We start from the raw sequence: 24410 nt of genomic DNA, 5'->3' as shown, positions 1-24410 counted from the left end.
ATTCTGGGACAACAGAACGTGATGGAAGAAAGACATTTAATGTCTGATGATGTACAAACACAATGAAAATGATCAGGAGGAAAAAAAAAATCTGATCTCATCTTATAAGTGTGTGTGTGTGTGTGTGTGTGTGTGTGTGTGTGTGTGTGTGTGTGTGTGTGTGTTACAGTTTATCTTACCCCAGACTGCAGATCTTTAAGTGTGTGTGTGAGGATGATGTTGAAGACAGCGTGTGATCGGCTGCTCTCCTCATTCATGTTGGTAGCAGCGACAGTCCGAGACTTGTTTCCCTCTGACATCAGAGACTCAATGTCCTGTCACAACAGCAAAAATCAAATAATATAAAAATGCTGACTAAATCATTTTGATTTTCCCTGCAGCATAACCCCATACGAGTGTGAAAAAGAAGATTACACAGTACATTTGGTGAGATTTCCATGCATGTTTAATGACCGATGATCGATTGGGCCAATCGAAGGCCAACATTTTTATAACTAGCCTCTTTCCAGTGTGATTGGTGGGACTAATAAGCACACTGCTGCAAACAGGTGAGCAGCACGGTTAAAAAAATCCTAAAAGTGAGAGGGAATGCAAGTAAGATGCTCCACTCATGCCTGCTGGACTGCACTTAAATAAACCTGACATAAAAGCCAGGCAAACATTTAAATGAACTATTCAAGATAAATATTTTTACCTTGTAGCTTGCAACAGCTAGTCGAGACAGGCCATCCACGTAGGGACCCAAAACTTTATGTTCCCTCACCCTCAGAGTTTGTCGACCCCTGGACAGAAAATAAAAGCAGGTTTGAAACACAGACAAACAACACTGTCACTCTTGGCAAGTTATTATTCGTCTGATGTATTAACAGGAGTGGCAATATAGGCTAAGCATGTTCTGGCTACCACTGCAACTTTGCCCAGTTCATAGAGACTTTGTTAGCACTTGGCACTTGCTATAAACTTGCTCCAGGCCTGAGAACTTCATCATTCTGTTCTCCACTGCAAAGTCCATATGGCTGTCAGATGGTCTGCTTCTCTTTGGGCCATTTTACTGAGGTCACAAGGTCACATAGTGAGTGAAGGTCAAAGGTTATGCTGTCTGGGGCAGCAGACACAGGCCTGTGCTGCTGATTTACTGCTGACCTGCTGGACATGAACTGGACACCACCAGTGACTGCAGGGCACAAGAGTGATCTTTTTATCTGTTGTCCACAGCAGCTGTTAGTACTAGAATTCATTAGCCACTTTGCCTTTTCTACACACTAACTTGATATCAACACTAAAAATGACTTCAGATAATGGTTATTCACTTAAAACTTGATGTCTCAGTCCATTAACGTTGCACAATTGTGTTTGAGTCAAATGTCAGAGTCAGCAGGGTCTGCACTAGGAAATGAAGCTTGTAAAAAAGGTTAGAAGAAGATCAAGTGGAGGTTGTACCCTTTGGGATCGAGCAGATCTCGGACCTTCTCGTTGTAGATCTCCATGTAGGACACCTCAACAGTAAAGCTCTCCTCCTCCCGCTGTTCCTTCTGGGTTCGTTCAAACAAAGCACTGCACAGCCGGGGAATCAGACCTGGCTGGTCCACTGAACCCATCATGGTGTATGACTTTCCTGAACCTGGTAACAACACACACAGACAACGTCAGTGAAAATGGCATCTTTGTGACAGCTGATGTACAACTTCCAGCACCACAACTAAGATAGTCACAATGTTTCTGAGTCATTAACTACAAAACAATCTCATATGGCCACTTCATTATGCAATATAATGCAATTCAATAAGACAGCTCTGCCACAAATTCTACACAGTCGGTAACATGCGATTAGTCCTGACATTGTTGAAAATGTGCAGATTCTATTATGTTTATTACTGCATAATAAAAAGTGATGTTACACTGGACTGCATCAAATTGATTACATTTTTTGATTAAATTGATTAGATTTTTTTATTCTTCCCATCAACATACATGAGGAGGGCAGAATATTAGAAACACCTTGTCCTCATGGCAGAACGGTTGTGATGGATCGCATTAGACTGCGGCTGCTGGTGTGCCTGATAAAGTGTCCACTGAGTGTATAACTCAGTTGTGACTTATGTAGATTTATTAGCTCTGACGTGTCTGTTGAAAGATTTGTAGTCTTGACATTATGTGTGAGATTATCAGCCCTGTTTTTTCAGTCATCAGCTTTAGCAACACTGTGCAGGTCTATCATGTCTCTAAACATGTGCTTCTGATTGGAAGCTACACAGCCACACTGACATTCCTCTCTTAAATATTATACAAAAAGATTTAGAGCACTATGCTAATGAAGGCAAAGAGGAATTGTTTATATTGTGTCCAACTCCTGTAGCTGCAGCCCTGTTTCCAAAAAAGCTGGGACACTGTGTGAAATATAAATAAAACAGAGCGTGTTAATTTGCTCATCCTTTTTTTTTTTGACATATACAACAAACAAACAACAACACCAAACCCCTATATCTAATGCTTGTCTCATCAACTCCATTGGTTTTGGAAATATCTGCTCATTCTGAATTTGATGTAGCAGCACAGTTCAAAAAAGTTGGGACAGAAGCAACAAAGATTGAGAGAGGTTACTCATGGTGAATTACCAGTTTGTCCATAGGCAAAGATACAGGCGTTGTAGCCCTGGAAGGCATTCTGGAGAAGACTTTCCCCAAGGCACTGGAAGACCACCTCCTGACCTGGACACAGACACACAGACACACAGACACACAGACACACAGACACAGACACACACACACACACACACACACACACACACACACACACACACACACACACACACAGAATTTTATTCAATACAACGGTGACTTTGTAGAATTTTTAAACTGAACCACTTGAAAAGCATTTTAGTGACAAACACAATAAACTGTTAATAATGTGAACTGGATCTGCTGAGCAAACTAACCTGCAAATTTCTCTTTATCTGTCTCATCCATGGACCAGAAGCAGTAATCATAGGCAAAGACCTGGCAGGTGAAAACAGTAGTACAAAAGACATGAACAACACAGGTCTATGGCTGATTGTTACACAGCAAAGTTAATAACAATTTCACATTTCAATTTCCATTCATTTCTATGGGAAAATGTCCAAAGGATCTTCTTGAGACATACTGACACACAGTAAAGCAAGCTGTGGAGGCACAAATATATTCAAAAGTTTCCTTGCAACGAGTACTCCTGGGAGTTTTTAAACAGGGCTCATGTGGCATAAACAGTTGTACAGACATTACTGTGTATCAGCGCTTGTGCAGTTGCACACAGTTCCCAAACGGAGTCAAGAACATACAGGAGCTTCTTTGTTAAACACAGAGATGATTCATAACCATGGAATTAGCTCAGCGTTTAAAATGTCAGTGCAGGTTTGTGTGTGTGTGTGGTGTTACCTTAGATTGATTCCTGATGACGTTGTGAGGGTCAGGGTCCACAGCAGCATGTTGAGAGATAGGAAGATGACATTTAGTGCACATGTTAGACAGGCTGCTCGTATGTTAAGCCTTTCAGAGCAGGCTGCTGGGAAGTTTGTGTCTGGAACAAATGAAATCTGAAGCATCAGAGAATGGAAACAGTTTATTCAACGATCTGCCTATCAGCGTTTTTACTATCATCATGCGTCCCTATAAGTAGAAAAGGAGTCAGAGTGAGAAATAAAAACATGGGTGAACGGAGACAGAAAACAAAGGCACAGCTAGAGCCACTGGCCTCAGGCTTTCCTTATTTTAACAGGTCACAGTCCACATTTTGGTTCAAAATCAGCCTTGTGTGTAGCTTGTTCACATCTTGTGCATTTGTCACATGTCAAACCAACTTCACAGGGGATTTGTTATGGGTGTGTGTCATGGATTCATCCCTGAGGGCTCGGGGAAACATGAAAAATCTCTGGGACTGGGGGGAATTGCTGTGCCTGTGTGTGGGCATGTGTGAGTGGTGGAGGGGGTTGGTACTGAAGTTGGCAGAGGGTTGAGGTCGTGTGTGGCAGAATCAGATGGTGGAGTAAAGGGGTTACTGGATCGAGGTCACACTCAGAAATGAAAAGGGACAAATGGGGGGAAAAAAGCTTCCGAAAGCTTAAAAAAATGTTTGAAATTTAAATAGAGAGGGGGATTGCCCCAAATATCTGCTCCAATCTTTTACAGAAAAAAACCAGGGGACACATGTGCAAACAGGCGCATACACTAAAAACACGAACCCACACTCAAACACGTCAGAGTTCTGAGCATTTAGCCATCAGCCGTGTCCTTTAAAGCCGCGCACGGACAGTCACTCCATCTGGATATCGCTGCATATGTCAGAGCATCCAGACCAAAAATAAACCCTTCTCTAACATCTTCTACAGAAAAATGTACTTCAAATAAATCACAAAACACTTCAAAAAAACTGGGGTACACCGATACAAGTTTTCACTGTGGTACACCCCGTCTGCTGGCCAGAATGGTTAAAGTACAAATGCTTATAAATATAAGTTGCTGTAAGAGCGGTGCTCAGTGAGGCAGGTGTGCTGACTGTCGGAGAGCTCAGGAGTCACTAGAAGCTAAAGCTTCTCAAGAACCAAACAGGGTTTCTGAGTTTTAGGTACAGAGATGAATGTTCTGTTCCCTGAAGTTAGCCACAGGCCCTGGAGTCGTAAAGGAGGCTCTCCCATGACCACAGTCTGCAGGCTGAAGCAGGCAGCACTGTGATATTGATTTTAGGTTATATTGCCCCAGCCCTAGTTGATGGTGAAAATGTGCTGTTTTCTAGCTTTAATAGTGTAGCTGTCTGGGAATTTCAGCATTTTCATGCCATTCAATACAGTATTTGCTTTTGACCTACTGTTGGAAGCTGCAACAGCACTTGCTATTACAGATAACACTGATCAGATCCAAAATACCACAAGTGCTAAATACCAGGCTGGCAGTTGTTCAGTAGTCATCAAATTATTCAACTGCCAAGCTCAGCATCGATCTGCTTTTGACTGCAGCATTTGTTTGAACCTACTTTACTGACAGTGTAAGATGGGTGGATGTTACTATACGAGACTACTATCATATTTTTTATGATAATCATCACGGCATGATCCACAAACTATATACGACCTGTGCAGTACTTTTAAATCTAGGTTGGAGAAAAGTAGGCTGCCACTCTGTAAAAGATCTGTAGGACACAGTAAAAACGAAGCTGGTAGGAAAAAACACAATTCACTTCTGCTAATATATCATGTCCATTTCCAGCAAAATCTCAGTAAAACTCACTGAGCTGCTTTCTTGTGATTGTGAAGTGACAATTGTCATTAGGGTATTAACGTTAGCCATGTGGTAGGCCCTTTAATCAAAAAGGCTTACTGCAATATGACAACATTAGGACTGGCGTTCCCCAAGGGCACAGACTCTGAAACACTGGCAACCTTGTTCTTCCCATTAACTCGTACAACACATGCAGCGCTCTCATGAATTTCTCTCATCTATAAAATAACCTCCTTTCAGGTGTTTCTGTAACAACACTTTCTCCACAGTCTAAAAAGTTCTCTTGTATTTCTTGTGTTGTGCTCTTCTCACTACAGGGGACTATTCATCTTCCTCCTCCATCTGCGCAGTGCTTGCTCCACCCACAGGGTGAGGGCTGCTGTCAGTCAGAGAGTTGCGTCAAGTTAGATGACAAGGCCAGCGGTAAGAGACTGCTAGTGATTTATATACACACGCACGCACGCACGCACGCACGCACGCACGCACGCACGCACGCAAACACACTTCTGTCCTTATGAGGATCCTCAACTATGTCCATTCTGTTTCTCAGTAATGCTTACCATCAATGCTCAATGCCTGACCTGACACCATATCTAACCTTGACCTTAAGCTACATCACAAAAATCAACATAAATATCAATCTAAATATCTCAAACTTGCCACTTCTAAAGTTAGAACAAACATGCATGCGCACACACACACACACACACACACACACACACACACACACACACACACACACACACACACACACACACACACACACACACACACACACACACACACACACACACACACACACACACACACACACACACACACACACACACACACACACACACACACACACACACACCTGTTTCCTTTTACCCATGCACATTCTTTATAAACCGCCAGAGCTACAGTTCTTGCACAAACCAGCCAGCATGCAGTCCAATCTGTAACACTTCATATTTCACTGGCGTTCCACTGCTGACGTGCTGCATTCACAGAGCAATAACATGCATGCATGAGTAATTCCTATCTGGAGGCATATTGATTCCAGTAGCTCTTCAAACCAGGATACAATTAGGACCTCATCTACACAGTGTTGGAAGTTATCTAGATCACTGATTTTAGGGGTATTTGACAGACTGTTAAGAACAAATGTGTTCAGAGCGTCTTATTCTTTAACAATACAAAGACAGGACATAACAGGATGTTACTGTAATATTCTATTAACCACAATCTTCAAAGATGGACTGTTTGAAGTAAAACCTTGTCAAACTGGAATGCTTATCCCTAATGGACATGTATGTGAATCGTTCATTCCCCAATATTTTTGTATCTCTGAATGCTCCTCTCAGGGAGTTTTAGAGCATCTTACATGCCTACAATCTCCCCACAGTCATATCTCTGAAGACTAGGGGGGAAATCTGCGTGGCAGGTTTTGACGTACGTAGTGATGACAGCTGTCATGGTTGCTTCAAAGACTGTAGGCGAGAAGGGTCACCAATGTCTTGCGCTCAAACGCGTATTAGCGAAGCTAGGGGCCCCCCTGACCAATGAGTGGGGAGAATGAGTCAGTCAGGAGAGCTGTGAACCCGCCTCCCTCGGTCCTCGAACACTTCTATTCGTCCCTCCTCCCTTCAGCATGCTCCTCCACTCTGATCACCGTCATTTAAAAAATAACTTAATGCATGGTTGCTCCCCCACCCCACCCCCCACGCCTCCTCTCTTTCTCTACTGTTCTTGTGTTTTTTTTTCCTCTTTGGGACTGTACCATCCATGGCTGTATAGGGACAGGGGATGGAGGATGGAAAAGAGGCTGAAGGTAGCCAGGGGGGTTAGGAAGGAAAGAGGCTGGGCCTGAGACTGGAATGTTAAGCTGAAGCAGAAACGGCGTCAGTTTAACACAGTGCGTACTGATGGCACATGACAATAGGACATGTAGCAGGCTAGTTCCTGGGTTCAGCACATACTGAATAACACTATATAGGACAATAGTCCCCCCACATACTGTGAGAATGATTATGTGGGAGACAGCCTCAGCATATCATCCTACACACACAAACTGTATGTTTGGGGGACATAAAATGGACTATACCAATCACTGTTGAGCTCCTCTCATTTTACAAATATGCACTGAGTCAAGTAGACAATGTTTACAGTACATGTGGTCTAGCAGCCCACTGATGTTAAAAAACATTCATTGCCATGTCATGGAGGCCATGTTACACCATCCAGACTGAGGCTGGTTGCAGTCATTCTGCCTGAGGGGATTAGCTCTGGCAGACAGTGATTTTTACTTGCATTTGTATCACTTATTGTAAATACATAGTATGTGTAGCTGCTGCTTTAAGACGTATTTTTTGTATTTTGTATATCAAATTGATGCCTCGAACTCAATTTCTTTCTTTTTCTGCTACAATATAATAATAATAATAATAATAATAATAATAATAATAATAATAATAATAATAATAATAATAATAATAATAAGGGTTTGCCTGCTAGTATCAAGGATTTGGCCATCAAAACAAACTGTAAACAGTAAGATAAGGTTACATGGTCCACATACAGTATATTTATCTATTAATAATTCCTTCACATTGATTTTGGCTGTGACAAGCTCATCAAAAGCAGAGCTTGCAAGAACAATTAAAATCGATGCCCATCCTGACATGAAGTCCTTGCATCAAATTTCACTTCACTTTCTCTCTGTGCTACGTATGAGAACTACGCCTCTGGACAGTTTTGATTTCTCATGCTAGCTTTCATGCTCTTCACTGAAATGTAAATATAAAAGCAAAGTTGACCTAAAGAATACAAACAGTTCGCTTGGTTAATGTTTATCACCTTGTGACAGTGAACCAGTTCATATGTAATAAGACATTTTCTGGATATGACACCAGTTAAAGGTTGGACATTTCTGACAGAGGCTGAGAAGAGCACAATGAATCATCTCCTCTTCTTGAGATTGGCATGCATTGGGATAACGTTCAAATTTCAGCCGGGCCCTGACTCTAGGTGTTCAGGCCTGAGCTGTACAGCACACCATGACTGTCTCAGCCTCACCAGCAGGAAAAACTGCATATTTGGACACTGCTGTCTGACTAACCATGGTTGGAAAGGCACTCTACATTTGGAGTGGTGACTATGGTAGCCTCCACACATACCAGTGCACTCTGTCTGCTCTCATCCTTTGCTCAAACACAACACACAAAAAGAAAAGTCAAGTTATCTTTTTCTCTTGACCCTTTTCTGTCTTGAGTTCCAGCTTAATGCTCACTCTAACTTTCTTCACATTTACATGGTCAGGGATTGTGGTTATGTTTTAGCTCAGTAACTCCTCACTCCAGCCTAGACAACTCAGATAATGCTCATGGTGATGTATTTATGGGAAAGTCCAACAGGCTGCTGACCAGCAATCATTTTAAGAGTCATTTTGCTTATATTTGCTCCTATGACCTATGAATGCAATGTTGTCTGGCACATGACAGCAGTCTCACATATGAACATACCACATATTGTTACAAGCATATCCTGCAATCTTTTTAGCCAGATTAAAAAAAAAGGATCGTTAATGATAAAGTATTTTTGCTACTCTGTCGCATTGAGTGTCCAAAGCTGTACCTGAGCATGACCAAATGGTCTGAAGACTGGGATAAACTTGGACTTCACCATACTTGGGTCAAGTTGCTGACCTCAACACAGCTTAAGACAAAATCAGGAAGGCAGGAAAAATGAGGAGAAAATGAGCCACGGTGGCCTGTGGATGAAAGACATGCTGTGGATGAAAGACATGTTGCTTTAATTCCTGACCTTATCATTATCTTAGTGGGCTGTTAGAAACTCCCACCATCACAGGGTTGTTTCAGGCTGGATTGTTTCAGCACTTGGCCTTACTCTGCACACAAATACCACCTTTCCATATTGAAAAATATACAGCAGACCCACCCCACATGCACACACAAAATGTCCCACATCATTCCAACATATGGGGCCACGCAGCCTCTTTTGTGTATCGCCTTGGAAACCGAGGCGCTTGTGTTTGCCTCAGTGACATCTGACAGGAGACAGATCGTTGTCAGAGTGTGTCAACATCCAGATTCAGCAGTCCAATGCAAACAGCCTCAGGTTATCATGCAAACTGTAGTGTCTGACCACATGGCTGCAGGGAGGCGAGTAGTCTGCTTATCAGATAGACTGGTACAGAGTGCCCTGGCCCTGCAGTCCAGACTCTGGGAGAGGGAGGGCAGGTGCAAAAGCCAGTGCATCATAATATTAATGTCCCATTGATAATCCTCTATAAATAGTGCTTAAAGAAACTGAAACACTCAGACTTCACACAACAAGTCACCACTGCAAAGAGTCACTGAGAGTGGCAGCGCGAGGAACTTTCAGTAAATGTGGCCTGTCCAGTGTGCACCGCTGGTGGAAAAACTGAATCGGACAGATACATAGGCCGAAAAAACAACTGACAACTGAGAAGTTAAAAAAAAAAAAAAGAGGAAATGACCTTCAAGTGAGGTCCTTTCAAATTATTCATGGTGGAGAACTCAAAAATAGTCGGTGGGTGTTTTGATCAGTTAAAGCACAGCATGTAACGTTATTTGTAAGCTGAAAGTTAAGACATTTCAGCACTTCAGCTGGAGAAAAGTGAAACTAGTTTGCCATTAAAGTTAAGTAACACTCTTAACACTTTGGCTTGTGGAAGGGACTTTGTAATTAAAATTCTCTGATTAATTCTTGTCTTGCAGCTCAGACCTTATTTTAAAGTAAGAGCATGTGGTAGAAATAAATGGGCACTATGTAGTATGAAAGTCAAGGAACAGATGAGTTCTATGTATTAGCTCCAGAACATGCAGCCTGAGTCATAATCTAGAAGTAACGCAGTTTGTCTGAATGGACTCTCTAATCAGGAGTCAGCTCTACAGAAAAGGCAGTCAACACTTGCAAATGAAAGTTCTACTTCCCAGTGAAACATTTTGTGGAGCGATATCAGATCAAGCACACTGGCTTTTACAAATTACTTGGATGGAAAGTTCTTTCTGAGAGACCAACAGAAAGAGAAAATCCTTCATTTATATTTAAACACAACTAATCCTTAGCTTTGGCAACAACCCCCACCGAAACACCACTAAAGACGTTTTTCATAAGTTTATGTCAGACTGCAGAGATCAGGAGTCTGCTGCTGAAGACGACGAATAAAAACGTTTCACTGCATCACAACAGCAAACCTGCTTTAAAATGGGAACACACACAGGCTTCCTCCACATCACTTCTCCACATCTTCCTAAGGCTTATTTGTATAGAGGGCCATTGCCCAATTGTCAGGGTCCACACTGTTTTTGCACTGTCAAAACCAAAAGCTGTAGTGTAGCCCTGTAGCAGTTAAAAAAATACATTATGAAATGGAGGCTAGATCAGATCCTGGAAGTGGGGCAGGATGTGTTTTTAATCAAGGAAATGAAGATCATTTGAAGCTACAGTAGAGCACAAGAATTACCAAAAATGAGAGTGTATTTAAAGTAGTAGACAACACTGACAAATGGCTGATGGCAACAGATCATGATAGACGACATAGTACATGTAACGTGACGGACTGAATAGTATCTATGTAGGAGTGAACATCTAACAACTGTCTTTTTCTTCCAATCCTCATAGTTCCTCTAAAGCGTTATATATTGAATAACTTGTTTTCTGTGAGGAGATTGTTGTTTTAAAGACAAAGACTCTTTCATATCCAATCACTATATCACAAGTTTTTTGGTTAAATAAGAAGAGAATCCTTGAAACACATTCAGTTTGATGTAGGCAGCTCCTATTGCAACATCTGAAGTTAGATAAGCCATAGAAGTTGGGAGTTTGGCTTCAGTCGAGACTCTCTTTCTCATCATCTTTTATGTCCTCCCAGTTTTGAACAAAGGGCATGCTGGTAACACAGTTAGCTAAGAAAAAGCCATGCAACTGCAACATCCTAATTTACTACATACTTCCTCTGAGCACCCAATCCAGTCTTTCTCAACTATTTACGACTAAGTGAAATGCTGAGTAAAAGATAATCCTCCAATGTAAATACTATGCAAATTGAAAACAGAGAACAAACAAACAAAACCAAAATAGCATCTGCACGCTGAGGGTCGCAGTCAGTCAGCCCATCCTCTGGCTGCTTCCTCGCTCCTTTGTCACAGACACAGAGACAAACTACAGCTCTGCTCTTGTTTAGTCCTCCATAAAAGTCACCGGGGGAAGTTTATGGTCGACAGATGCTCGAGAAAATGAGGGCTTCTCCCCCTCTTCCATCGTCTCCTCACTCAAGGAAGGGGCTTCACGGTCACCGACAGCGACCTGGAGTTAACCTCCCTCTGTGTTGCCACGGAAACGGAAGAGCTGAGAAAAAGGGAGGAAGCCAGGGAGTGGGGAGTTACGACCCAACGGAGGGAGAGGAGAGAGGAGAGGAGTCTGTCTATTCATGTATATTTGTCTCTGTCTGCTGCTGTCTTTCTTCCAGCCCCACACACACACACACACACACACACACACACACACACACACACACACACACACACACACACACACACACACACACACACACACACACACACACACACACACACACACACACACACACACACACACACTTTGCAATCATGCATTTCTGTTTCGCCCAATGCTTCCTTCAGTGCAGAGATTGAGACTCTGAGCTTAATTCAGTTTTGCCCACAAACAACAGCTGGTTAACAGGATGGAAACAGAGTAAAAACCAATAGAGGGAAACAAGTGACAAGTGGGTTGAAATCCACCTGCCTGTAGAAGGCCCAACGGCTGGTCAGTCAGCTTCCTGCCAAAAACTCCTTTATGATGACAAAGACACATTCCAAAGTGAGGATAGAAAGAAGTGGCACTGCTGTAAAACACAGGACTCATTGATTTCATGTTAAGATTTTGTAATGTTTGATTTTACGCTCAAGCACTTACAGCGTCCCTAATCGGCGGTTTATCCTCTCTTGCCCTTCATGTTCTAAGAGGTAAAGCAAATGTTCCCAGGAGGAGGCAGGGATCATCAAATGTGAGAGCAGACGTTTCACAAGCGCCTGAGTGCGAGGACAAGGGCTGAAGCTGAAGCACAGGAAATCTGTGCAAGCAACAATATACCTGAGTGGAAGCATGCAGGGACTTTTTGAGTACGATGGCAGGGTTTGACGGAAAGCATAGCAACATCTGAACGTGAAAACAATGAGCCATGTTCTCAAAATGAGAGATCGCGCTCTTGAATAAAGACGGGGGAAAAAACACACAAAGTACATTAACTGGCACCCATCTGTCCCTCTCACCTCACACAGTACGCTTAATACACTGCACCCCTCCTGAACAAAAACAAGGGCAAAATTGTAAAAGCTGCAACCACATACATGCACGTATCCACACATTCATGCATTCACACACAGAACCTCACATGACAACAGTTATCCTTTGGCTCATGACCAACCTTTCCACCAAATCGTGTGCAAGTCTGTGGACCCATTTGGAAGTTATGCCTCTTTCTGAGAGAGGACACTCCCGTTGCCATGCTCCTCTTTTTTACTAACTGGCATGAACGCAGACACTCCTTCGCACACAAACTTGACCTTCCTGTCAAATTTCAGCCTCCTTGGGCAAAAAAGGTGTGCACCAAAGGAGGCTGAAAAGTCTTGGGGAGCGAAGCTACTGACAAACATACAAACGTACCTGGAGTCTCCTTTGCCCAGGTTACCTCCAGCAGGATGGAGGATCGTCTGGTTCTTCACCATCTCCACAACACATTTTGTGTTTAATTCCTTTTCTGTGGATCAGACAGCACATGGTGTTATAACCCAAACATGCCTGAAATTCTACTGGTTTCTACGTTGTTACACAACATTGTTTTGTATGTTTCTCTCTCATTTCCAGCTCAATTTTATGATAAAATACAGTAGAAAATATCATGGAAACACAGATATCGTAGGATCATCATCAAAAAATACAGAAATCTTTCCCCTACATTCTTCCCATGGTGGAAATTACAAGCCACCTCTTAAACTTTGATCCTTTTACCAGCCAACTTGATGTTTAATTAATAAAAATTGACTCAAAATGTTATTGTCCTAATTTACTGACACAAACTTTTACCAGCATTAGTTTGATGGTTACATCTTAGTGTACTGTGCATTAGGGAGAAAGCAGAAGTTACATAGCTGATTAGTACAATGATGTCCTCTGGATCATCAAGTTCAAGTAACTGTGTTAGCAGGCCGTGAAACACCAACTCTGAAAATGACCTTTTACCTTTGAGTGAGTGTTCAGTTATCTAATAAAACAGGACATGTCAACAGTCAGTTTCTCTTTCTCACACACACACACACACACACACACACACACACACACACACACACACACACACACACACACACACACACACACACACACACACACACACACACACACACACACACACACACACACACACACACACACACACACACACACACACACACACACACGTGTGTTTCCATCACTTTTTTGCACATTGCATAGCCTTACATTAGCTTCTTGGAGACTGACCCTAACCATAATGATTACCTGCCTTACCCTAACCTTGACCCAAGTCTTCAGCCTAAAATTCAATGATTTACATTACGTGGACTTGCGTTTTGTCCCCATAAGGAAGCCAAGTGCCCACAACGTGACCGTGTAAACTGATTTACGTCCCCACAACGTGAGTAATAGTTGCACATGACTAAGGACCTCCCATTTTGGCCCTGACCTGTTTGTGTGTCATGATGCAACACTTGGCCTTCAGACCACCAACTGGCCATTTCCAGCTCAGCATAAGGAGTGGTCCTAAATCTTTGTCCGCTCGGGTATTTATGTCAATCTACTTGATCAAGGTTGTTGTTCCAAATGCAATGGATGCATTTGTACAAAAATGCAAAAAGCAAATATCTGATCTCTTTTGGATGAAATACATAACTCACAATGTTCAAAAGTTTAAAATGCTCCATGTTATGTGCATTTTCCTTCTAAAAGAACTTTTGCTGTGAAAGCCACCAGTAAGAGCATTGGAAAATAACAACATGAACCGCACTGGAAATTCATGAGGCTGGTGAGTCTCTCCATTCATCTGTCTTGCCAATGAGACGTAATGATGGTTGCCTACACACACAGACTAGGTGCTGCCAGCATGCCCTGGGCATCCAGTTTCTAGCAGAACTGGTCATGCATTTAAAAAAAGAAAAGAAAAAAGAAGCAGTTGACAATGGGTTAGCAGCAGAGCCAACTAATTTACCAGTAGCAGAATACCAGTGTTTTACTGGTGGCTGCTGGTGAATGCTTGGGCCACAGCCACTGAAAAACTTTGATTTTTATCAGCAAATTCCTGCAATTTATCAACGTATGGATTATACTTTGTTACTGTGGTAAAAAGCTAAAATAAAAATGTCTGGTTAATGGTCACAAAATATTGCATTAACAGTCAGGATCATGTCAGTTACAGTGTTTGTTTTGAATGAACAGTCTGTATCTCAGTCTGTAGGCTGATCAACAGCACAGGAACAGGTCACATCACCCACATGACTTTCTCTGCAATTAGAAGGGTTTTTTCAGCAGCAGCAACAAAAGATTAGGATGGTACTCAGGATCCTGTTCCCCCACCCCGTGTTGCTCCTGGCAGGGATATCCTCTTCTACTTTACCCCCTTCCACACGGAGGTCAGAGGTCTGGGCTAGAACAGCACTCTACGAATCAAAATGGTGTTTGCTCAAGGACACTGCTGCAGAGAGGGGACTTGATAACAAATAATGTCCTTCAACTGTGAGACCTAGTTCAAGCCTCCCATGTAAACAAAGATCCACCCTGCTCAATTCCCCTTTCAATGGGAACCAGTAGTTTTCCAAAGCAGACCCTCTGCTGCAGGGGCTTACTGGGCATTTTATCACTGTGTTTACCATGACCAGACAGCTAGATTTTAATACACAATCAAGCGCCATTATGCAGCAAGCATGCAAGGGATCTGAACTTCACAAATATGTCAGGACAGGAAACATTCAGTGGTTTCAATTCCTTTCTTCTACAAGAACTGTCTAAAGCAGCAGCACGCAGCGTCGTCATTTTATGATATGTATGCCTACAGTTGCTTTTTCTAACCAAGGCAAGACTACTCGACTAAGAAAGGATGAGCACATGCATAACCAACTCATCAGCAGAAGCCATTTTTCTTGATACAGAAATACTATGAGATTTTAAACAACCAGTGTACTACTCAGGCAGGTTACAATGTGAAGGAGACAGAGCAATTTCAATTAAATGTTTCCTGAATGTGTGATGACTTCAACAGACAACAACTTACTGCCTGTATGACTGCTCTTGGGAAAAGCTCAGTATCCTTGCCAAACAGTACCTGTCCATATTTGTCCACTGTATTCCTACTGAGAGTGCTTTCAACTCGTGAGTAGGTGGTCAGCAAGCTGTGTGTTTTACATACCCAATTATGAGCATGGTCTTGTTTTCCAAACACAAAAATGCAAGTTAACATTTTATCTGGCTGTAATGGCAGGCAGAACAAAGCATACATCACAGTCAAAATCTACTATCATTTCTCTCCTTGATATACAAAAAACCTGAGGAGAAGCTAGTTGTGCCTGTGCAAACCAGGAGCATTAGAGAACTGAGGCTAAGTTTTCTATTTAGAGAGCCTGCTGCTCCTGGCAGGAACACAGGGGTAGAGCCATGGAAACTTGGTGTCAAAGGTCAGAGGACCTGAATCACCCTCCAATTCTTCTGCTGTCAAGGACACCACAAAGCCAAAAAAAAAAAGAAATAAAGAAAAAAGCAGGGTCAGCCAACAGAGACGGAGTGACAGAAAGACAGTGAGAGTGAAAGAAGCAGATAAAGGTAAACAGTGGAAGTGACACAGACAGAGAGGTTGAGGGAGAAAACTTTTTGTTCTGCTTCTCTTCTTCTGCTGCTGCTGCTGCTGCCTACATTACCCATGTGTCCCTGATGCTGCAGTTGTACTTCCTGATTAGCTGAGGGGAAAGTGTGATGAGGTGTGGTTGGGAGGATAAATGTACCCATTGTTATCTGCCTCTCCTTGCTCCATAACCAGTTCCCACTTTCCACTGGCCGTCTCTCCAGTCCTTCCCTGGGCTACCGGTGCTGAGGTTTGGCTCAACATCAGGCAGGAAGCTGATTGGCCATGGTGCTGCTGTTGCTACGCCTGGCGTTGCTCTGTTCTTCGAAGGCCACAGCCATGGGAACATGGAGCATTACGCAACTTTAGCAAATATTCATTCAGCCTCACTCCCTTCCTGCCTTTGTCCAGGCAGGCAGCTACACCACCTCTCCTCCTCAACCTGGGATACACAGGGACAGCGGCCTCGAGGCTTAAGAAGCTCATTTCAGTGTCACAGGTCTGTGTCATGGCACTGGCGCGGGACAGGTGAGTGTGGACAGTGAATGTGTACTCATTTACCCCCCACCCCCATCACTGCTATGTCCTGAAGTAACTGTCTGAGCTGTGTCTGAACTGAGCAGCTCAAAGGTGTGAATGTGTGAAGGCCCAAATAAAAGTCATGTGGGGCTAGAAAAGAGTATAGAGCAACATTATTTCTAAGGGCTGATAAGACTGAGCTGACAAGTGATGGAAGATTTCTCTGTCCACTCACAGCTCATATGGTTTCTGGAGTCTATTTGATATCACAGGAGTCTTACTTGAAGCCTGGTCGATATGGACAGAAGCTCTACTCAGACAGGGATCAGAAAGGCATGATTGGAAACGTGGCACTGCGGCTTCCAAACCCGTTCCCACAATTTGCCTGCTTGTTTCCTGTCACCAAAATCACGATTGCCTTCTCTTGTTGGACATATGTACAGCTACTAGCAATGCAAGCTACTTCTCTTAGTTGGAGAGAAATATGAATGACTAAAGGTCTCTTAATTGCGCCGAGTTCATAATGACAGCAGGAAGTGGACACGGGCATGCTGGGAATTGGTCAGGAACACACACCTCTGCCATGAGAAATGAATGAAATGTGGACAGAGAAATGTATTTACAGTAAATCCCTGACTGCATCCAAATGTACCTGATCTGAAGTGGCTTTCCACCAGCGCTAATCTGCATCCTCTCCCACCATTTCTCAGCATCTACAGTCCATAATCACAACCCTGACAGTTAAATTACCCATCGTCAACTGACTCATGGTTGCTGTTCAAAAACAGAAATACGTGGGATTTTTGTGTGTCCAAAACAAATGTCTAACCTTGCAGAGAGCCTTCACTGAAAAACATCATTCTGGCTGCCGTGTTTCCAAATGTTAGATTCAACGGTAAATATCTCCATATGGGAACAGTGTGGCAATCCACTGTTTTGGTCTTGTGACTGATTTCTCCAGCTCAGCGGAAGGAGAGAAAGGGATACACGTGATTCATTCTGCAACTTGTCAGTCAATCGCTCTGCCTCAGTGGCTCCCTTCCTCCTCCTCCTTTCATGGGACACATGGTCTCCCATGGCAAAAACACAACTTGGCAATTGACCAGGAAATGTCATCTGTGCCTCCCTGCATGCTGTACTGAACATTTGCTATATAATTGCTGGAGGATTTGCACGCAAATTTGTGCAACACTGTGCCTTTGTTTGCCAGGCTTTTCTAAAACTGGAGAGGAGGATGTAACAATATGTTGACATGTTGCTGCACAGGGAAGACTGCTGAACAAAAGATTCATGCCTGTTGGCCTGAGGTTAGCGAGGCACCGCTGACAGGAGTGCAAGCAAAGCCTCTGTTCAGAAAATACATCATCACTGTACAACTCAATTTCTAGTATATGATACTTAATGACTGAGTACACTCAACATCAAGGAGAGAGCTCCCTGACATCCTGCTGTTGTTCATATTAAAAAGGTACAATGAGTAAGAATTGGCTGACTGCCGAAGGTTGCTTCAAACAAATCAGGGGCAGCATGTCACCAGAGTAAACACTAACCGCTGCTCACTTAAGTCTTTGCTTTAGTGTCTTTGGCTGTTGCTACCAGCTGCCATTAGTTTGTTAGGTCAGTTAACCATACAGCTAGTGGCCCTATTAGCTCACTGGGTCTGCCCAGACTGAGAGTTTGCAGCACCAAGGGATTGTTGGTGCTTTCGCTGCGAGCAAGGGAACTGGGCTCAGCAGCCTCCAGATGAATAGGGCTGGGACCTAACACAGCTTCTGAGACAGAAGGAGGCCAGTCTGATGACAGGGAAAACAGTGCTGAGGTGATCAGCAGCACTGATCAGGACTCTGGACACGGCAGGACAAGAGAGCTGTGAACCGTAAGAGGAGTGAGAGGAGGGGTGGTCATAGCCACAGTGGAAAAGCAGCATCGAGAGCTGGAATATTTTCACATCTAACCTGAAGAACCAAACCAGAGTTGGTGATTGCTTTAACAGTGGAAAGACAAATCAAGATGGTTTTGGTGAGTTTTGTATTCTTTCTGTCTAGGTAGAATGAAGTAGGTTTTTTGTGAGTTTATTTTGCTCGATTATTAGACTAAAACGGCTGTGAGATCTTGTGAAACATAGCAACCCTGCATACATCTCCCAGCTGAAAAGACGAGGGGCTTAACTATCAGACTATATGGTCACATCTCACACAGTGTACCTCTAAGTCACATCAGCCCATAGCTATAATGTTTAACTAGTGAATTGCCCTGCTGTTGCAGCAAGTCATGGATGAAGTCAAGCAGCTATTGGCATCTGCATCAGCCAGCGAAGAGGACAAAGCGTCTAGACTTTCTAACTGCAGATCTCACACAGCAGCTCGGCTTTAAATCGAGCTGGATGGCAGGCAGCCATGAGGAAAGCCCGATGGCAGCACTGTACAAACATGTGCCATCCAGACGAGCCACACTACGGCTTTCTTTAATCTGCAGGAGCTCATTTCTCTAATGGGTGGTGATTTCTGACTGGCATCCCATTCTCAGGAAATTAAACAGGGCGCTCTTGAGTCATATAAGCCTGTGATCGCCTATGACCAATCGTGTTAATTTTGTGTGTACTTATCATCAGATATTCACTCCATTGCCTCAGTGTATCCATCATGTAACCTGGAATTTAGACAATGTGGACAGCTGCAGTCTCCGTGTGCCATCTGAATTTGAAAGTTAGTGTGTCAATAACAATCCGAGTCTGAGCAGACTGAAGCCCTCTCACCTCTCCTGTTCATGGGCCGTACACGAACAGCCACCTTGACATTGGCGTCATCCAAGTTGGACTCCCCCATGCTGACTCCTTACTCAGGGAGGGGAGGTAGCGCTGATCCAAAATAAATCAGCTCTTCAGTTAAACAAGCATCCAAAAGCCTGGAAATGTTGCGCTAGCCGGATGTCGGCCAGCTAGCTGCGCTCAGCTCCATAGACCAGGCATGTCCACGGAAAAACAAAAAGCCTGGGCAAATTCCCCAGGAAGCCTGCCGCCGCTTATCTTCTTCTTCTGCTCATATTCCAGGCGAATGTAAATCCACAGAGGCGTGGAGGCTGGAAGGGAAAGATGAAATGTAAATTAAGGAAGACATTAAAGCAGCTGGTGGATGTGACTGAGCAAACGTATGCTATCTGCAACGCAAAAAACGGGCTAGCGAGCTAATTTGCCAGGCAAACTGAAGGGCAGCAGCGGAGGGAAGAGGCAAGTTTTGGCCATGCCCTATCATTTGACTACATAACACCCCCAGACACTACCCAGCCTTCGAGCTACATACCTTGGCGGATTCATCCCAGGGGTAACACCGCTAACCTTCACTTACAACCGTGAGGGATCTCTCAGGAACCGCCTGGCGATGATCTACAGCTTCCCAACAGAATCCACCATGTCCCCTCTGTGTCGAGCTACACGCAGCTAGCAGCATCCGCCCTTCCGCCTAAATATCGCCTCTTCAAATTAAAAGCGCATCGGTTAAACTGGTCTGTCAAAGTCAGAAGTTGCACTGGAATATACTTTTCTGTGTAACTTTTAATATGAGACGATGCTTTGTTATGTTTAACTTTACGGCTATAACATAGACACATTTTACGCTAGTCCTGTCGCTTTTACTGTTCCGTGCCGCTAACGGTACTCATCCCACCAAAGACGCATGACACCAGGGCCGATATCAGTGTCAAACGCCGACAAGAGAGTGCTGGTCACGCACCGTTCACTCTTAAATCTATTTTAAAAGTACCGTCAAATGGGAGTGCAGGTCAGAGATGCTAAAATTACCTCTAGTTACAGCTAGCGTTTGCTAAACTTCTTAACGCACACAGCTGTGTCGTCTCATCTGTCCAGCCACATAAACGTGTACGTTAGTGAACATAGAGCGAGCGGATAAGACCGGATACCAACGTTGCACATCCCTTTTCAGTCGAAAACACTAAATTCTTCGTTTAATTTTGTGAATTTACCTGTAAGCACGTTTACATTACGTTTACAACGAAAACTTTAGTCCTCACTCTACTGTTGCTGCAGTTTCCACAGGGGGTAACTTACATCATAAACTAAGACCAGCCGGGTGTTAACACCAGGTTAGCAGGTGAAAGTGCCGGTCAGACTCGGTTAGTCAGAAGTCCATTTATAATTTTTACAGGCTACCAACAAGAAATAGAATAATTGATAGCTTACGCTTCTTTTCTTCTGGGTTTAGAAAGAGAAAAAACGTGTTTGTTACCAGATATGTGGAGGACCCCAGTTAGTCACGCGACACTTCCGCTGGCCACTGTCAAATTCAACACAATAAACGTCACACTTCTCTCTTGAGTTTTCAAAATAAATCCTGATGATTCACTTTAATTGAGTCACGTCACATTACACTCAGTTCAATCCAGTCACATTCTCACTCAGTTTAAAGCCATTACATTCCAACTCATAGACATCCACAGTTGAAAACACATTAAAACACGGGACCTTGAACACTGCAGTAGCCTACAACAAAACACAACAGAGATTACTGAAGTACAATCTAGGTACCTTACAATACAAATTCCACTAAGATCTAACAGTTGCAACTATTCAGAGCTTTTATACTTCAAAATATGAATTTTTGCCATGAATTGCATCTTTTACAGTCCCCCCAAAATGTATCTACAGTTTTACCTCCTGTCAAGCCAGCTAATAAAAGAGTCAGCTGCAATGCCGTGTTTAAAAAACTTGACATCTGATTGTCTAACACTAAAGTGTGCAAACTGAATAATGCTGAAAGTCCAAAAGAAAGCAAACTGTGCTCAGTTTTCGCAGAAATTTGGAGAAATGTTTATAGAAACTTACACAAGACATAGTGCCATTTGATGTAAAACCCAAAACAGAGGCAAATTAGGTTTGGAAATGTATTCAAACGTTTGTATCTGTTGATAATGAATTAATATCAATATTAATATTAATATTGATATTAATATCAATTTATTGTATATTCATATTAATAATGAATTGATTTATTGAATCAATAAATTCATCATTATAATCTGTGATGATATCCTATACTTTGGCATTGACATAGGTTAAATATACTTTACTAATTTGATAATACTAAATAGGTTGTTATTTTGATTCGTTTTAAAATCAGCTTTTCTCTTGAAAAATACGTACCGGAAAAGACACATCCCTCACTGGAACAAAGGATTGTTGTCAAATTATTTGCGACTGTGGAAGGTGTCTGCCACTTGCTGGACACTAGAGGAACTGCATGACAACGTTATCATACAAGTACTACAAAATCGCCCTAACTGACACTTTATTGCTACTTGTATAATTATATTGTCATAATATCATGTAACAACATAGTATGAGGCATTATCTTACCTAATATGTAATTGCAAGACAGTGCTTCCTGTTTCAGTTGTCGCTTAAGCCTCACCTGCTCCAGGTGATCTACTCCTACTCAGGACGAGGAAGAGACTGGATGTGAAGCTGGCTAGAGCTGGTTACATTAAGTTTGAAAAAGGACAAAAAAGGATTTGAGCAAAAAAAAAAAAAAAGTAATTTCTGCACATAATTATAAATTACTAAAACACTTCTTTTGCTCAGTATTTCAGTCTGGTTTAAAGTTAAAGCCGGTAAATGATGTGAAAATCAACATCATTTGCTGGCTGCTGATGGGGTCTGAACGGGAGAGAGAGCTATTGATACCAGTAGAGGGCGCTCTGCTGCAATATGTGGCAGTTGTCGTTTTATTTTGCACTGGGTGGCTCCGGGTGTGAATGTACTGTGGTGCTATATGAAACAGAGTACTGGTAAAAATTGAGGAAATGAAAGTTGTAGAAAAGTAAATACACACTTCAAATGTAAGCAGTGAGCTGGCCAGTGGGATTTCAGTATTTATGCATTTATCAAGAATACACAGTCCTTGATAGACAAACACTGGGATCTATACTGTATATTCATGCATGATTCAGAGAATATGTCTTAAAGTCAGGTATTGTTGAAACTATAGGCTATTGTAATTTGATATTAAGGATAAAGTCTGCAGCTGCTCAAAATTCTTAAAATTGTAGTGAATAAAGAACGTAGACTGAAATGCAGTCATGAGACATATGAGATATAAATCATGCAGTCTGGTTACTCAGATGTGATCCTCATTAACTTGTAAAGTCTAACATTTCCAAGATTATCCCCATGAAGTTGCTGTCAAACATAGCACAGATTTAAAGGAATTGTTCGACAGTTTGGGAAATATGTTTGCTTTCCTCCAGAGAGTTAGAGAAGCAGACTGATAGCACTCACGTCTGTGTGCTTAATATGCACATGGGACTGTAGATGTTAGCTTAGCATAAAGGCTGGAAATGAGCAAAACAGCTTGTCTGTTCTGTCTGAAAGTAGCAAAATCTACCTACCAGCACCTCTAAAGCATGGATGGATTTACTGTAATGGACATCTGACATATGTATGGTGCATCTAGTACTGTATCCATGTGAGTAGCTCCTCATTAGCAGCCTAAACAGGCTGTTCATCATACGGTGTTACAGATAAATAGAGCAAGATGAGTTTTCATTGTTCCAGTTCATGTGATATAATCACTATTGACTGATACAGCATGGACACATCCTAACACGTTGAAGTCAGAGCCTCGCTTGAGTGAGTACAGACTAGTGTACAGTGGAGTCTGGGATACTGTGGCCTGTAAAGGAGATGGTGGTTGCATCCTCCAAAATTTTGCAAAAGAAGGCTGCTTTTGCAACAGTATTTGATGGAGCCTTTGTAATGGCCCAAGGCTTGTCTCTTCATTATGATGTATCTGCTCTATGCAGGCGTCCCAACACCCAGCCCCTGAAACTGATGGGCAACAAGTGGACAGGCAGGAGGTGGGATCAGGTGACTGGCAGAGTGGAAACACTCGCTGAGGGTGATCTGTGGACAGTTGATGGCAATCTCCATCTCCATCTAATGTTTCAATATGTGAAAAGTCAAATGGATTTCAGTGAGACTGGTTCATCAAGGCTGAGCGCATTATGATCTGTCATAATTTCATGTGCAATGTCATACGAGGTAAAATATTGAATGTTTAAGGACTTCTTCATGAAAGTTTCCCATCTGAAATTTCTTAGCATTTATGATGCTGAATTAACAGGCTTGCTTAAGGGCAAGGGCATTTCATTGTCAGTCCTCTGCACGGGGCCTCTCACCTGACGCAAAGTGCTACGTAACTGCTGAGAGGAAGTGAATAAGAGGTTGTCCATTCTTTACAGAAACGCGCCACTCCTCTTGTGTGGAGGAGAACAGGAAATAGCAGGTTTAAGCAGGAGTCGGGGGCAGAAGGAGAAGGTTACCACAGCTGTCACCGTGACACTCTGTAAATGGCTGCCTGGGTAAAAAAAAAAAAAAAAAAAAAAAATCAAGTTATGTCCCACAGCTTTATTTACTTTCTTTCAAGCTGGTTAATTTAAAGTAAATGTTTGCACCACACAACCTGAAGGAAACCTGGAGGGCTGAGAGTGATTAAGACTCCCAGGGGGGTTTCCTAAGCAAAGGGCAGGGGCTTTGAAGAATATTAACAGCACTCCCACTGTTTCCATTATTCAATTTCAATCAGCATCTTCCACTCTGGGTAATGACAAATTAGCCTCTCGCTATCTCCTGCACACAGACACATACAGTTAACGCATGTCAAACGAGAGGTCAGAGGTCATCAGGGAGAAGCACCCAGGAAGGAAACCCATGGAACAGT

General features: G+C 42.7%; 1 protein-coding gene across 5 annotated transcripts in view; it reads right to left on the bottom strand.

Annotated features, from left to right (window-relative positions):
• kif13ba (kinesin family member 13Ba) overlaps positions 1 to 20963 on the bottom strand; it is a 43364-nt gene extending 22401 nt beyond the window's left edge. For 4 of the 5 annotated variants that reach the window (XM_070981310.1, XM_070981470.1, XM_070981549.1 and 1 more), the window contains exons 1-9: positions 19980 to 20107; positions 19436 to 19758; positions 12963 to 13056; positions 3414 to 3426; positions 2936 to 2996; positions 2616 to 2708; positions 1441 to 1621; positions 695 to 782; positions 180 to 314 (exon numbers count right to left, since the gene is read on the bottom strand). In XM_070981310.1, coding sequence (XP_070837411.1) covers positions 180 to 314; positions 695 to 782; positions 1441 to 1621; positions 2616 to 2708; positions 2936 to 2996; positions 3414 to 3426; positions 12963 to 13056; positions 19436 to 19505 — 735 coding nt within the window. In that variant the 5' untranslated portion in view covers positions 19506 to 19758; positions 19980 to 20107. Of the gene's footprint in view, positions 1 to 179; positions 315 to 694; positions 783 to 1440; positions 1622 to 2615; positions 2709 to 2935; positions 2997 to 3413; positions 3427 to 12962; positions 13057 to 19435; positions 19759 to 19979; positions 20108 to 20921 lie in introns of those variants that run through there. The other variant, XM_070981391.1, reaches the window with a different exon arrangement.
• Between the last annotated feature and the right edge of the window lie 3447 nt (positions 20964 to 24410).

The sequence above is a fragment of the Chaetodon trifascialis genome, chromosome 1 (genome assembly GCF_039877785.1).
Source record: "Chaetodon trifascialis isolate fChaTrf1 chromosome 1, fChaTrf1.hap1, whole genome shotgun sequence".
In the NCBI taxonomy this organism is placed as follows: Eukaryota; Metazoa; Chordata; class Actinopteri; order Chaetodontiformes; family Chaetodontidae; genus Chaetodon; species Chaetodon trifascialis.
The sequence above is the reverse complement of the archived record's forward strand: the minus strand, read 5'-3'. Positions and strand labels throughout refer to the sequence as shown.